The sequence below is a fragment of the Ylistrum balloti genome, unplaced genomic scaffold (assembly GCF_031769215.1).
Source record: "Ylistrum balloti isolate Yb309-2 unplaced genomic scaffold, AGI_CSIRO_Ybal_v1 Utg370964, whole genome shotgun sequence".
Classification (NCBI taxonomy): domain Eukaryota; kingdom Metazoa; phylum Mollusca; class Bivalvia; order Pectinida; family Pectinidae; genus Ylistrum; species Ylistrum balloti.
In genome coordinates this window covers 362,061-379,860 of record NW_026782542.1, presented here as the reverse complement: position 1 = coordinate 379,860, position 17,800 = coordinate 362,061, and the positions used below count along the sequence as shown (strand labels likewise).

General features: G+C 35.0%; 1 protein-coding gene across 1 annotated transcript; it reads right to left on the bottom strand.

Annotated features, from left to right (window-relative positions):
- Positions 1–3,381: 3,381 nt before the first annotated feature.
- On the bottom strand, positions 3,382–6,872 carry LOC132559756 (uncharacterized). Its single transcript, XM_060224381.1, has 2 exons — positions 6,459–6,872; positions 3,382–3,441 (listed from the first exon to the last, which is right to left on the bottom strand). Exons 1-2 carry the CDS (start codon positions 6,870–6,872, stop codon positions 3,382–3,384), a joined length of 474 nt encoding a protein of 157 aa, XP_060080364.1.
- Between the last annotated feature and the right edge of the window lie 10,928 nt (positions 6,873–17,800).

Genomic DNA, 17,800 nt, shown 5'->3' with positions numbered 1-17,800 from the left:
TAATGCTTGTAGGCTTACAATGGTTACATCAAACAATACAAGGCCTTTAACTTACCTGTCTATGCTAAATCCATAATGTTATACCTACCTCTCGTCAACACCACAGACTACTTTCTAATACTGGTATACACTAAGTGTCGCCATCCAGCATTGTCAGATACACATGTACCTGCCATAGGTTTTTGTAATGAACTTTATCCATGGCACATTAGAACAACCACACATAGGTATTGAGGCTTGTGTTGAAGGTAACACAGTTTTTTTACGCTACAAGTGTTAACTATGAGCCGTTCAGTATTCACTCTTGACAGTATCTTGTTACTGCAGAGATTGCCTTGCACACATGCCGACTGTTGTATATCCGGTGAGACAACGAAGTAACACCAAACAGATTGGTAAATTGCTAGCAACACAAGAAGTTTAAAGTTGTTGACCTATGACCTCGGCTGTGTCGGGGTCCGTACTTATTTTGATAATGGACACTGTCACGTGATATGCTACTTGGCTTTTAAATATTTTTGATAGATTAGTGCGTGATTGGGAAGCTAGATCGGTATGTCTTTCATAGGTATTTTATTAATACCCCAACACACCGTGTATATATATGTTTGCTCCCGACCACTGACACAGCATAACCGTCTTCTGTCTGTGTGCCATAAAATGGTAGGTTGATATTTTATGTTAAATCCTTGTTTGTACCTTAAAACAAATAAACATATGCTACTGTCCTATTCCAAATTAAGAATACCTTTAAGAAATAAACTAGGTTATATCAAAACCGATCGCGAAATTAGTATTCAAAGTTTTCTACATAAGATCGCAGTTATACATTGAGGCTATTTTTGGAAATTCTATTTTCCCGTTACGACTTTCTACAACAGGGTTGTGCACTGTAAACAAGAAGCATTCAGGCAAGTGTATGGCCCCTCTGCTATTTTTCACTTAAAACGTTGGTTCATCAGTTTTCATCAAGCTTCGATTGGTATTAGCATAACTTAATGCGTGTGTTTAAGCATTTGTTGTATTGATTTTACACCATTTATCAAACAATTTTAACAGCTCAGTGGCAGAAGGAATGGAATCAATATACTGATGATAAATCACATTCCGTAAAACCTATAATCGGTGAATGGTCTCCATGCTATAGAGACAACCACCGAGACGAAGTTTTCGGATGGGTCATACATACCTTACACATTCATATATGTGGTAAGGCGATGATGCATAGGATGTGATGAGCCATTCACCGTTAAACATTCTGCATTTACCTTCTGTCTACCCGAGAATTTTCTTATCGTAACGTTACATGTCTAAAGACCCTTATTGAAATTGTTGAGATTTATAAAATTTAGGTTATCTGAAAAATGTTGGTCTATATAATAGACTATGACGTACCATTTTAATCTTTTGTGATAATGTAACCATTGAAGATTTTTTGCATTTGTCTTTTACCTTTTGGTTTGTTTAATGTTATTTCCTTTTGGATCGCTGTGTACTTTCCCGGTTGATGGCCCTAATGACCTTGTATGAATAATAACAATATAATATTTTTTTCGTAATTGCTATAGTCCAATTTAAAAAAAGGACTGTCACATCATTTTTATGATGTGTTATTTCGCTTTTTTCACAGATAGATATGACGAAATTTTGACACAAATACTGTAATTTATCATCAATATTTATTACGAAATTTCTTATTAAGTTTTTATACATTTATAAAATTGCTCAGTAAAATCACTCACCCCCTCACTCGTTCAATCTCATTGACTCACTGACTCATTCGTTTACTCACTTACTCGATCAATTGTTCACTCACTCACCAAGCATATGTGTACTTTCGTCCATATATTCATGAATGTGTTGACAAAGTCATGAAAAATGAAGGTATTTGTATATTCTTATAAAATCAAATACAACAAACTTTGTATAATAAAAATGATAAAAAGTTACATGTGATGAATTATGAACGTCCAAGTTTAAATCATTTACGCTTTATTTATTGCGGTTTTCTTAAAATGATAAAAACAAAATGCCCGATTCCTTCCAAGGACGGACCGATACCGAAATCCATTATGACATACCGTTTAGCCGATTATTTTCGCGTGGATGATATTTTCGCTTATTCGTGGTACATTGATGTAATCGCGAAAATATAATCCGTAAAATAAAGATACACGTGTGAATAGATTTCCCTTTACATCCAGGTTGCTACATGTTTATTCGTTAAAATATAAAAATGTAATTCGATCGTTTGAAATCAAAATCGCGAAAAATTGGACCCGTGAAAATTATCAGCTACACAGTAATATTTAATAAAATAGCAAAAACGGCTTTTTCGTACATAAACCGAACCTGTAAAATGAATTGGTACCAAAACTAAACGTGCAATATGTATTTATATATATGTGTGTGTAGAGGGGATAGGTGTGTGTGTGGGTGTGCTCTTTTCCGTTTAAATTACACATAATGTAGGAAAATAAAGTCCTAATTTAATACGAAGCGGTAAATACTGATGAAAATAGGCCTCACATACTGTTGTTACACTTCAATTCAGAAACTCCTTCCTTATTGCACCGTACTTTGAACATATTAAAAACATACGACACAATTTAATCACTGATGCTGTGACAACAGAATGAACACAAAAGTGTTATCTATAGAAAATAAACATATAAAAATTCTATTATATAAATATCAAAAGTATATTCTAAATTTGGCAATTGTTTAAAGGTCATCACTACGACAAAAGTATAACCTCGTTATCTCAACCTCGTGTAGACTGAACATGCGTATTTCACGAAGTCGTAAAACGTTTACATGAATATCGTTATTTGTTTTTGGTATGATTTTTTTGTTTTTTGTTTTTTTGTATGACTTGCAAAGTTATTGATTAAAATACAGTATTTGGGAAAACGTTTCCAACCATTGAGTATAAAATAATTTACCAGAATAAAAGATATATTAACTTATTTTTTTTCCCCAAATTTAACTTCATCATATAAAAAATATCAAGTTTTTCATGTAGTTACAAAATTCAGAAAACTAATATCACAATTTCTGGGATAATAACCACCAGTTGTAAATAAATCTTTGGCTGACATACATAAATTCGTATCTATATAAGTTTTTATACATAGTCACGATTCGAGATAATCAAGTTTTAAGGACAAGCTAATTGATTGTATTTCTGAATCCCCGTAGATCGGTGTTGCCGGGAACCATGTCGTGTGTTTGCTTGGCCTATTGATGTACTCTATGTACGTCCTTATATAAAACCAGTTTATATACACCAGATCGGTTTGATAAAAGAGTCCAGGTGTGAATCTCGTACTAGCCCAGGTGTTAACCACGTATTAAGTCTTGTAAAACAGGATTGCATGTTTAATCATCCGTGAGATGTTTGGCGAGGGCTTCCACCGTCTCGTGTTCCATTTGTGGTACCTGGCAAAACAAAATAAAGGCCCCTTTAGCGACAAAATTCTTTTTTCCAAATAAATTGTGTGCCTTCCTTGAATATTCAAAATAAAAAAAAATAAATTCATGGAATAGTGTGAAGGAAGTTATCAATGAAGCATGGTCGGAAATATTTGTTTTAAAAAAATGAAAGAAGCAAAGTAAACAGTATGTAGCCATGTTTCGCCGAAAATAAACCATATTAACAGAAAATCTTATCGTAGATTGTTTTTTTTCTTTTTTTTTTTTACATACTAGCAGTTACGAAACATTTCCGATTTTATTAATTCTAAAAATAAATCAAACTAGTTTCACTTTCGATATGAGTTTGTGACGTCACGTGACGAGCCTAATAGGGATTTCGTGTATTTAGATGGGGTTACTACACCGTACATCAATATACCATAAAACAATAAAACCACATATCAATTACTCGGACAATAACATCAAACGACCATGTCCTGCCGAATCTGATATAGACTGCATGAGAAAGGGTTTGTTTTATCAGTAGAATGTGGTGTTATGTATCATCACTCGGCGCGTTGGTAGCTTCCAAGTATCGTTATCAGTATAATATAAAAAAAAGGGAAGAAGAGAAATGGCCACAGATTATAAGGACATCAACGACATCTTCTCCAATATATACTGGACAAAATAAGTTAAGGATCATAAATTGTGACCATAATATCTTTAAAAATTCAAATCATGTATTGCCGGTAATTGCACTCGTAGTTTCTCCAATATGTACCTAAAGTCATGTCAAAGGTGAAAGCACGTGCATCTGAAGGTCTTGCCGTTCCGCTCTAGTTAACTATGGTGGTGTGAAAAACTGACTGGTCTATTACTACAGAGGAATCTTGCAGGTTTTGATTCTGTTACTTCTAAGCTAAAAAAGTTGAATTTGGAAACATTTAATCAATTTGTAACGAAAACTTGAAAAACTAATCATGCGAAGACATTTAAATGATATGGAAGCCGCGCGAGCTATAGGGCTCCTTCAAACTGGTTAAACTCAACGAAATGTGGCGGCACAGCTTCATGTTTCTCAGAGCGTGATTAGTAGGCTATGGAATCGCTATCAACAGACAAATAACGTCCGTCAACGCCCCAGATCTGGACGACCACGCTGTACGACAGCCCGACAGGACAGATTCATTTGCATCACGGCACAACGTCAGCGGTTTTTGAGTGCTCCTGTCTTGAATCTTCAGTTTCAGCGTGCTACAAATCTAAGGATTTCATCCCAGACAATCAGAAACAGACTCCATGCCTCTAATTTACGAGCTAGAAGACCAGCAGTCCGACCAATTTTATCCAGAGGTCATCGACAATCCAGACATCAATGGGCCACTCATCATTTGAATTGGCAATTACGTCATTGGAGAAATGTTATGTTCACAGATGAGTCTAGGTTTTGTGTTGACTTCCATGACGGTAGGAGGAGGGTATGGAGAACCCAAGGAGAGCGCTATGCAGACTGCTGTGTTGTCCAGCATGATCGCTTTGGTGGTGGGTCAGTGATGGTTTGGGCAGGGATCAGTGTTGACTTCCATACAGACCTCTACATCATAGACAATGGATCTTTAACAGCTGTTCGATACAGGGACGAGATTCTACACCCTATAGTAAGGCCCATTGCAGGAGTTGTTGGCCATGATTTTATTCTGATGGATGATAATGCTCGTCCTCACCGTGCTCGTGTGGTCAACGACTATCTTCAACGTGAAGCAATCGTTCGCATGGACTGGCCAAGTCGTTCTCCTGATCTGAACCCTATCGAGCATGCTTGGGACACCTTGCAACGCCGGGTTTCAGCTCGACCTAATCCGCCACAGAACCGCCAACAGCTTATGATTGCTCTGCAAGAGGAATGGCAGCGCATCCCACAGATCAGCCACCGACGACTAATAAGGAGCATGTGCAGACGTTGCAGGGCAGTTATTGATGTCAACGGAGGTCATACTGCCTATTAAACTGCCAATTGCAGTTTGATGAGTTTTCCTTGTCTACATGATTAACTTGCTCTACTTCCTCTTACACTTTGATTTCAAGGGTGCTGTTACTCAGGGTTATCTGCTCTTGGTAGCAATTACCACAAATGAATTTGTTTTGTGTAATTAAAGACTAAAATGAATGTTCTGTCATTAAAATTTAAAATATAATCATATTATTATTTGTATGTAAAACTGCACTGTTTCAAGTTTATGATCCTTAACTTATTTTGTTCAGTATATATACATCTGAATGACAATTAAAGGTGTTCTCGGTTGTATAATACATCTGTATAACAAATACGCACAGACAGAATGAGCTTCAACTGACATATCTCGAACTCTGGATAATAAGTGAATAAAGTTATATGTAAGGGTCAATGAAGATGATCCATAGGACATTTTGGAATTGTTTCAAAGCCATAAAGGTCTGCAACCGAGCTAAACCAGGTTATGATAGAAATCATAAACGTTTCCAACATACCCGTTAACCATACTATAGAGTGAAATATCACAGTACATTGTAGTACCGAATTCGGTATAAGTGGCTGTATACTGAATGTATTTGTTACATAATAAGTTTTATATTGTATTTCCGGATTTACAAACAATAAGTTCGTTTCTGCCATTACATGATCCCACTAAGATTATTTCAAATTCAGTTCTGACGAAAAAGTTTAAAAGTAGACTCCATTATTTTAATTTCAAATCTAAATTACTCGGAAGCTGAATGAAATGAATACAGAGAGCGGGATGACACTCAAAGGAAAAACAACATGAATTTCACAAAGACACTTCTACACGAAATGAACCAAACACATATCCGGTTTATCGAGTATTTCTGGTACCACACGACGCACAAGTTAAGATGTCACGTGTCAAGAATTCTTTATAACCTATCATGTCCTGACGTTGTATTTGAATTTTTGTAAAAAGTCAATGATATTCAACGATATTTCAGTTTCTTTGATAGATGTATCTTATGTTATCTTAAAATCAATATTTTGAAGTTACCTGGTCGGCCATGTTGTCTATCCTGGCAAAGGCTTTGACATCCGGTACGAGATCTTTCCGAAGTTTCTGAGGAGGCCTCGGAGGTGGTAGGGATACTGGTGATTCAGCTTCCGTATCCTTCCCATCTACATCACTTATTTCTAATTTCGCCGACTCAAAATGGTCAGTTTCTTGGTCATTTAAATCCACATCACTGAATTCTGTTTCATCTCGTGTTTTTTCTACGTCTTCTGTGACATTTTTGTCCATATTTTCCGTCACATTCCCGTTGATATCGTCAGACAAGGTTTTGGTTTTCTTCTCCTCAGTGTCAAACGTTTTCCCGTAGGCTACTATATCAGTAATTGCAATATCACTGTTTTTATCACCATCCCCAATGTTGTATTTCAGGTTCTTCGATTCACAACAGCCCATTTTGATATCAGTCTTTCTCCGGTATTTTAATGTTCAACTGTATATTTTCTGTTCTTCTCGTCCCGTTCCCAGCAGTTTACTCGTCACCCAACAGCGTTTTGATGAATGGTATAGGAATGAATAATCAAACTTGTTGAATTTATTCAAATTCGATTTTTCCCATATTCATCAATATGTATGTCTGTTAAGTCCTTTCTCGAATTGCCGAGACGTCTCTGTAAGGGGAAAACCGCAATTGATGATCAGCGTTTCAAAATTGACTATTAGCAAGTGTAAATCCCTTTCGTTGTGTTCTATCGTTATACACCAGGTAAATCCAAACCACACAATACACTTTATCACTACTTCCTCAATCTAACTATGAATCACTGCAATCACCCACGTGTTCACGACATAAAAGAAAGTTTAACACTGTACAGATTGATGTTTAAACAGGTAAAAGCTCAGAGAAATTACCTTTTCACACTATACATATATTGACATACAGTTATATAGGGCTTATATGTGCACATCGCTTGAAATGCTATCTATTTGAACAGAAGTATGGGTTATATCTAATATTAAATAATTAACTGATACATGTAGTTACGTAGCTAGTGTATTACTGCGTATGTAATCTGGTAAAATAGGGATGTAAAATTCCATTGGCTGTTTACTTACGTTGCTGACGTAAACGATCTACATAAAACCCCACATCTTGTCCTCATAGGTAGAATTTTCGTTTTATCGGTAATTACTAGACATCCATGTGACGATCCATCAAAAATCAGTACACGCCTGTTGTTGTTGTTATATTTAATTAGCTTTGTATAGTATTCCCGTTTAGGTGTGTCTTTGTGACGTGAACACATACGTAGACAGCTGTCAGGTGAACCAAAATAGGTCACATGAATCCCAAAATCTGCATATCTGTGCAAGGTATTGTCAAATTAATCACAGCCCTTTGGCCGAATACACCAGGCCATCGTGTCCATCTGAAGGCTTATAATATTTCATGAACCTAGGCTATTTCCTCTGTAAGTGGCATTTTATAGTGACAAGTGTCACCTGGCGATAGTCAGTGTAGTATGTATGTACTCTGTCGTATATTTATATTCGTGTGTGCCTCTGTGTGTCTAACACCGAGACTGTACACTCTCGCATCTATAGAAAACCGGTTCTATTAAACACACACTTTTTACTCGGTAATGGTGACACTCATCCTCAATACAAATTGTGTGTCTAATATCAAGAAGAAACGACAATGTGAAAATGCGCCCGATTTAATATTTTAACAACAATCACGGCCTGATGAATTTACAAAATTGAGTACAAAAATAAATTCGTTTTGTCATACTGCTAAAACTGGGCGCAAATCTGAGGTGGGGGTATGTCAGATAGCAGTATGTATCAAATCTGATACGTATAGCATGCACCAGAGAACAATAGAATGTTGTGTTTCTGTTATATAACTACTCATTCATACTTTGAAGATATAGTCTATTGTTCTGTAAATATAGTGAACGGATAGATTCTATCTAAGTACGAGTTTTTTTTTATTTTGCTTAATTAAAGATTAGCATTTATTTACTAGATAAACATACATTTGTTTTGGTTACTAATTAACTAACATTAAAATACCATTGGCGTATGATAAAATTATACGCCCTTGTACTATCATAATACGTATATGTAATTTAAATAGTCTTATACTGGAATTTAGATAAACAACAGTCATTAACTATGTAACGTTTTTCTTAATGTTTGTTTACCAGAAAGATAACAAAAGGACGTATTTGTGTCAAAACATCTAAGTAGGCTTTGATTAAAGATATTTACAGTTTCCCGTCAATTGCCCTCCGGCTTTCTCTGCACGGTTTGTTACACTTGTCAGTTGAACTGTTTCTGATAAAATCACATCACAATTGTTCTAACACGTACGGTATACAGATAAGACAATTTTCATTACTACTGTATCACAATTACAAATGTAATATTTTTTATTATATAGCCAAGTGCCTACTACTATACATATATAATTTTCTATATATTCCAAACGTTATAATTACACAATAACATGTTCAGGTAGATAGGAGTTGCTTCCCTTGAGTTACATTTCTATACACATAAATCATTTCCTATGTATATGTATATAGAAGATATTTAATAGTGTCTTCCGTAATAACAAATATATTAAATGATATCTAATTATATAATTATGTATACTAAAATTTAAATTAAATATCGGTAAAATACTAGCATATTTGGAACAGATATAAAACGAGAAAGCTGACTAAACTTTTCGCGGAAACTACTCACTCAATATCTATAACTTCAAGGTACGCGACAAAATTTAGTCCATTAAAAAAACCGTTCGAAATATGTCAATACAAAAAAGGACAAATTTTCTGTAAAACGTTCAGAGGGATTTTTTATATATTTATTTCATGAAACATGTTGTTGCCGTATTCATGCGAGTATTTGTCATCTAAAATGTAACAACTATCAGAAAATAATTTTTACAATTTCCTCATGACGCAAAAATCCAGTTGTGTGGAACTTTTGTCTTCGTTGATAGACAGCAGAAATATATATGTGTAATTCACCAGAGCAAATCTTCCACGTTTCCATATATAGCTCTCTATGTTTCTGTATTGCTCTCTAGAGCTACTATTCCTTGTTCCGATGTATAACTCGCTAGACAATAGCTTATGTTTCACGTTTCTATGTGTTATTCCCTAGAGCGTATGTCCCATCTTCTACGTAAAGCTTACCAGAGTTGATGTTCCACGTTTTATGTGAATCTCGCTAGAGCTAATATTTAATGTTTTTTTATGACAAGCTCTCTAGAGCTCACGTTCGATGTTTGTATTTCAAGCTCAATTGAGCCTATGTTTCACGTTTCCATGTGTAATTCCCATCTTCTACGTAAAGCTTACCATAGTTGATGTTCCACGTTTTATGTGAAACTCACTAGAGCTAATATTCAATGTTTTTATGACAAGCTCACTAGAGGTCATATTCTATTTCTTTTTATTTCAAGTTCAATTGAGTCTATGTTTTACGTTTCCGTGTGTAATTCTCTAGAGCTTATTCCCATCTTCAACGTGAAGCTTACCAGTGCTAATGTTCTACGTTTTTTATGTCACGCTCCTAGAACTAATGTTCCACGTTTTTATGTCAAGCTCACTAGAGCTAATATTCCGCGCACCGCGTGTGTAAACGTAGCTCACTAGAGCTCTACGTTTTCATATATTTGGCTATATATAAATCCTTTCTTTATCCTGCTTCTTGTAAAACACGATTACAATAACACGTAATGTATATGTATATGTTGTTTGTATTTATATTCGAATGTGCTTCATTACATTGTGTCGAACTCTATTATGATTGATAAGATTATTGCTTATAATCTTATTACAAAATTGATAATTTATTCAAAAGTCACACAGGAATCAGAAAACCATTCTTGATTTATCAACTTGATATATACATATGTCTAACATAAATATAGCCAGCTTATTAATATATCTATTATACTCGTATCAAAATACACTACGTGTAAGGAGGACAATAACTTTAAATGCATTTCTGTAAATTACATTCTGTCAATATGCTGTATGATCTAGAGGTCTTCAGTATAAATTCTAGGGTTATGTATTTCCGATTGCGATCGGTAAGGTGAAACAATGTACGTTGAAGGGACGGAATGGAATTGCAGAGAGCTATAGACATTTTGGAAAGCAGAGCAGTTTACTTGCAGAGTGGACGGGAGGTTAAGCAGATAGGACGTAAAGTAGTAATTCTCACACCAGCACCACCTTACAACTAATCATAGTCCAGCGGACGGGACTTTAAACGGTGGCCTATGCGAGAATTCTCCAACCTCGCACAAACAAAATCTTCCTGCGGTTATCGATAATAAGAGTAGGCGCTTAACACTGCCCAGGAGCCCAAATAAACATATTAACATTCGGCCTAATGTCATTTTCATTCTATTAGGAAAGGACTTCTCAATTTCCCATAAACAAAAATTAATAATCATAGTCGGACAGCCTGGAGATTCGGCAGGAAAAGAGGACAAGAACCCCCTCCACTGCCGGAAGTCCAGACACATCACCACAAGATTACCTTTAGACCAGGGAGTCGTCTCCAAATTACAGACCAGTCAACCCCCAGACTCCAACCCATGAGGGGAGCACCCCCTCACGTCGCCAGAGAATCGACACACGTCGATTGGACTATGCCCGGCGATGGGCAGAGTCGCGGAGACGAGAAACCATCATCATCATCATCATCATCATCATCATCATCATCATCATCATCATCATCATCATCATCACCATAGTCATCATCATCATCGTTGTCATCATCATCATCGTCAGTCATCATCATCATCATCATCATCATCATCATCATCATCATCATCATCATCATCATTCCGAATAGTTTGGATAGTATCATCCAAACTGTTATCATTAACTTATCACACACCTCATCAACCAAATAAATGCTACGAACCTTAACACAAGCATACATTGATCTGAAATGTTACGAAATTTTACAGAACTTTACAGAAAATAAAACATATTTCAATATTTAAAACTTAAATAATTGAATGTTGGATAACATTTGCTAACAAATCTAAGAATATTACGTTCCATCGTTTGATATAACAATCACAGTAAGAAAGGGAACGTATGATATTTGACAGACCGAATTAGTCAGTCTCTTAAACATACCATTAAACACGACAACACATATCAATACACGTCCATGATAAATTCATCTCTAAAATAACATTTAGATAACATATGTGTGAATCCAAGGTACGATGACTCAATGTTAATCAAGTACAACTACTCGTCAAAAACCAAACAGAATTTTTAAACCGAGTGAAGGGTTGAAACAACAGTGAAAATTTAAATATTCCTAGTCTGAAAAATATCAATTATTAAAACATCAAGTTTAAGATAAACGATTATTCGACGTCCTTCAATGATGTTTCCTCTGACATTTCTTTCGATCGCTTCTGTATTTTCTTCATTGCCTCCTAGGTTTACAATTAAGGACCTTAGCATCAATGGTAAGTCCTAGGAGGATGCAATTGAATTCTGTTCGGTTCTACTCTATCTTATATAAATCTGTAAAATGCGGTATTCACTTCTGTGTGGAAGTAGGGACGTATAATACACGTCCCTGGTGTAAGCATCACAACGGATTTGGTTTAAAACATTGTAGCAGTAACACTGGAGAGGTTGTCTCCCCTCGCATATGAACTGACAGTTGGTTCAAAGTAAAAGTAGGTGTAAACTTTGTGGTGTTAAATAAGCATTTCACCTATATGATATAACACAACAGAAAATTTTTTTTAAATAATTCATTTTGTGTACACTAAGTCTTTTGATCTTATATTACTATAACGCTTAGGACATGCTAAAGGCGGTATGAGCCATGAGGAAAATAAACATTATGTTCCATTGACAACAACGCTCTCGTTTTCTACAAATCGACGGGCAAAGTTATTTCAGTTACTGCATGTTCCTGAAAAATCAACATAAATTATAGAAAAGGGGAAAACAGGACGTTATGTGACACATTTCATTTAAATCAGGATGTTGATATTGTCAGACAACCTGTTTTAAACATATATACACTTTATACGATAAAGGCTCCGTATGAAACAGATTTCTGGTTATGAAGTTCAATACTATATATGAAGTTGTGTTGGCTTACAGTCTATAACGTATCTCAGTATTTTACGTACTTGCCTTTGTAACTCCAGCAACTAACTGTGGTTTATGGATTTTCTCTTCAGGTAAACAGACAACGAATATTGATGTTAGTTCAAGTATAAAAATATTTTTACACAAATCTTAGAATTGAACGATGTTGTGAATATATAGTGAAACTTAACACAATATATAAATTTTGGTTTGACTTTGAAAACATGTACATTTTGGTTTATATGTACAGAAACAAGAAAATGTGTACAACGAAAAAAGTCTATGTATAACGTAAGATTAAAGTCTTTATCAAACGCAACGTGCATGTGAAAATATACATAGATTTTTATGATCTGAACTACAGATTAACAACTTCATTAGATTACTATGGCAGAATCATAAACGCTCATGGTTGGATATTTTAAGAATACATCATTATGTTATCATTTGAGAGGGAAAAAGGTGTTTGAAAATTCATTATCTGCGTAAAAGACTGATCCTATCCCGAACAAATAATCTCTTACTTAAGAATGTCCCCTACAGAGCTGTGTCAGTTGTATCGTTTAAAATCTCATTGCAAGACAGTAGACACAACGATTTTAACTAAGAACCTTATCGTTTCCAATGCTAATAATCCTGACTCCGTAGTAATAGAAACACAATATGTATATTTCAGGGTCCTTGACAGTGACAGGTATATTCTGTATATTCCATGTAATCACAAAGTTTCAATGTCTTCACAATATTCAGTTTGTATTTTCTTACATTACAAACCGTTTCAAATGAGTAGGTGTTATGTCATATGCTCCTCGTTCTACAGCTGCAGTGTCTTTTTGGAATCTCTACATCAAAGATTTGCCGGAAGATGTCAATATTTCAAACTTAAAACCCGGTGAGATAAGAGAGATATCGTTCATGTTCGGAGTCCCCTTTTTCATCGATAGGCCACGCATGTCACAGCTAAGATACATATCTACAACATGACATTTTGATATTATTAATCTCCTAATGGAATATTTATAGTCATATCAAATCAAAATCGCTTGAACATCATAAATGAAAAATCAAAATTCTTCTATATATAAACAATAGTCATATTTGATATAAGTTCGTATATCACATATTTAGCACAAAGAACTTGTATATTCATAGCCCCATCATTAGAACTGTGGAGAGTGGGTTTACATCCCGTATAACTTAATAATGTAAAATGTTTATGTATTGCCATCAAATTACTTACATAATTACAATTGTGAGATAAATATTATTCTAAAATGAATTTATGATTTTTCGATGACTACACCATCACCTTCATCATCTATATGACCATTGAAAAGCGTATATATATACCATATACGAGAAGGTAATTAAGGCTTTTCGGTCGTAGTATAAACTATGTACAGTAAAGCGAGGAGCAGTATGATGAGATAGTGTACACAAGATTTTATACAACAGCCAAAAATTCTTGTCCATATGACATAAGACCACATTTAATGTGTCTCTATGTTCCGCCAAAAGAAACCAAAAATTGTAATACCATACAACCTTGCATATGTTGTAGAATTATTTGGTATAATCACCGAAACGTCAAACAAAAATAAATGTAACTGGTCGTGATATAAGAACTTCTATGTGTAACGAACCTCACGGACATTCTAACAATAGGTGAAATATTTTCACTTAACACAGATTAGAGTGCTACTGTAGAAACTCGATAAAGGTTCTATATTCAATTAAAAGAAATGGAAATGACGAAACTGTTGTATTGAATTTTGGGACATAACATACCTTCGTACACAAGTGACTTCAGGAGAAAAGTATGTTTTGATACCAAATGAACTTTGAAGAATCGACTGTCTGGCTTCCGTACCGCCCATATGTCGCGACGAAGGGAAGCACATCTCTGCACGTATGATTAAGTATAATTAGATACAGATACAACAAAGGAAATACCGGCATGTCAATTGAATGTTAATTCAAGTTTCGATTCATTTCAAGAATAAACCAGGACACAATAAGAACAAAAGAAAGATTTACATGGAGACTCCCGAAAAGAAAATAAGAATGAGACTAGATGCCGGAAGGGTAAACGTCTTTTGTTTCTTCGTCGACACCTGCAATGTAAATCTTGCTCAATCAAAATAATTATATCACGTTCCCAAACGAGAACAAAATAAACGGAAATATCAATCGAACTAACGAGCATCAAATATGTCCAGCTTTATATCACTCTAGGAAATGCAATTTTCCTACTGAGATCACCAGGACGACTGTAAAACATACTGATAATGACGTAATACACAGGATATTTCAAAATGACAATTACAACATACGCGATGCCCTGAAGACCTAGATAAGTCTTGTCAACTCTGCACAAATAATGCTTTCGGCATCTTGGTGTACATCAAACTCCGAATACTGTGCACACCTTTACCTAAACATACCTTGTTCAGCTTTTATATTGCAAATTTCTTCCGAAACTCGACACTATTGCCACTTAGACATTATCCGATACTGTTAATTTGATGCATATTACTACTAAATATTCAATAGAAGAGAGTAAAAAACACATTAGATGGCGTGTTCCAATTTGTTGCGATAACTGGTAGAATGTGCTACAAATGATCCGCTATTTCAATTCCCTTCTCTTACCAGTGGAGGATAGGTAGCGTGGTATTAAAAGTTTTTTAAGACAAGAAAGTAATATATCAACAATTAACTCATATACAGCGTAAATATTAGACTTCAAATTATTCCCAATATGTTTCTAGTCTGGGCAATAATGAACATGTCAACTTTTATACAAATTTAATTACTCCTTTCTTTCCTGTCTGCCACCTCTACTTACCTCTAGCCCAACGTTGTTATTCCTGATCTTGATAAATGTGCCACTGGCAGCAGATTTGAAAGCGCAGAAGAATAATGCAGGACACATTGTGTTACCAACCGTTCGAGCCTCCAGACCGTGAAACGTCGTACACAGGAACTGAACTAATGTGTAAAAGATCAACTACTTTAAGAATAACGTATAATAACTGAACGACAGGCTAAAGAATTGAACATACGCCTGTATAACATTTTCACAACACACCGATAAAGTATTCCATCAGCATTGTGTGATGCACTACAAAAGAGCAATGTATGATTTCGTTCAACTCTTCTGATCGAACCACAGTCAAAACCACAGCACCAAACACACGAAGTTGAAAACCAGTCTGACAAAGCACGATGAATCAGTAACTGTAAAACAGAAGATCTATCGCTAAAGCGTATCAGAAAACAAGGTAAAAACCCACAGCGTCAACACACCGGTTCTAATGTGAAAATGTCAGAAAAGATGGTAAAATATCTCGATCTGAACACGCACAAAAAATACCACAGCGTCAAAAACAAAATACCAGATATCCAAGATGTTTATCTTTTGCATAAACAGCGTTTTGTTTTTTTTCTAGCTTTCGAAAATCGCAAGCAAAGAGCAATTTTTTTTATATATGACAGTGTCAAAACACCAGATAAATTACCGCAGCGAACATACAAGGACAATCACCAAAATTCAACTCGTACCAAATAATTTACATGGTATCATTTTATTCTATCATACTTTTTTATTTTTCACTTTCATATGTATCAACTTCAGTTAGCGATACATACTCATCTTTCATAAAAAAAAAGATGTTCTAACGCTTGTTTGCGCAATAGCGAACACAATAAGATTACTCACAATTTTTATCAGATCTGCTGGTCAAGTTGTCATTCGTCCTCAACTCGTTGTTCTGAACACACATATACCGGCCGTTGTTCCGAATCCAACACACGTTTGTGTCTTTGAATTGAACACAGGTAATTTTCGTGAACGTCAAACGCGGGCGAGGGACGACAACGCCTTGAAGGAAAACATATTATTTTTTCTAATATATCTATTTTATGTTACATACAAAGATTCTAAATATTGTTGTCGTTGAGGATTGTATTTCATTGTTTTCAAACATGGAATAAAAACTGCAAAAATAGATACATTGAAACCAGAAAATACCAAAGAATACGGTAGTTCATGCATGGCCTCCGCGACTAAGTATTCCTTTACAATATATAGCTCATGTTATTGGTATACAGTATTAAGTGTGTTCTGCTCAAGTCGTGTTCAAAGTAGATAATCTAATCATGCAATGTTCATGAGTTCTTATATTGCTTTACACTTACCAGGTGTAGGGATATGAAAATATACATTTGTCTTTATTTCTTCCCTCTTTCCGGTGTCGTCCGCTTCAAAATTTATATCAATCATCTAATCACAATAGAAAAAAGAATTAGACTCAGTGAAAAGAAGTTGCAATGTTTTGAGAAAAATGTTACAAATAAATAAAAACACAAAAAGAAAAAACACAATATTGTACATCGTATATCCATCTGTTCAGATATTCTTTTAATAAAAGTTCACGCACATTTCAAAAATCAAAAAGGCATATACAGTAGAACTTCCCTGTATGTTTGTTCAATACCTCATTGCTTATCGACCCATATTCAACATCTTCTGATTCATTAATATATCCAAGAATAGAATAAGTGCAAACATAGATATTTCTCAAGTTTACATTCTATTAACATAATTGCACTATTGAAAATTACCTGAAACAAAGGAATGTTTCTTGAAAAAAAAATTATAAGACAACAGAGAGTCAGTTACAGGGAGTCAGTGTTGTTTTATACTCTTTGTTCTGCTTCATCGTATTGCATATCTCCTAGGAGGAATCGCACATGGGAATATATATATATGGTTACTGTGGATGGGGGATATAGCTAGCAATTTAGTCCAACAATAATGGAACTGTTTGGCTATATGATGGCGTAATTTGATCCCCATCTTTGTAGTCCTGGGTATATTTTTAGGATATCTCTGATTGGGTAATATTAAGTACAGTTGATTTCAATTTCAATCAGAGTCTGGTTTTGTGTATTTAGAATAAGTATAACCAAGGTTACAAACAGAGCACATCCTTTGTTCGGTGCAGCGCTAAATAGGGTTAATAGAATGTTACATTACTCTGTTCTTTTGATGTATATATCGCAAACCGAATGACAGACTTTGGCTGGTCAGAAGGAGGCGTGCCGAGCGCTGACAAACAAAATAACAAGTGATGAGATATTCCTGTCCACGGAAGAGGTTTGATTATTTCTTCAAATACTTAATAAATGTATGTCGTTGTGAAACCTTATCTCATCGCC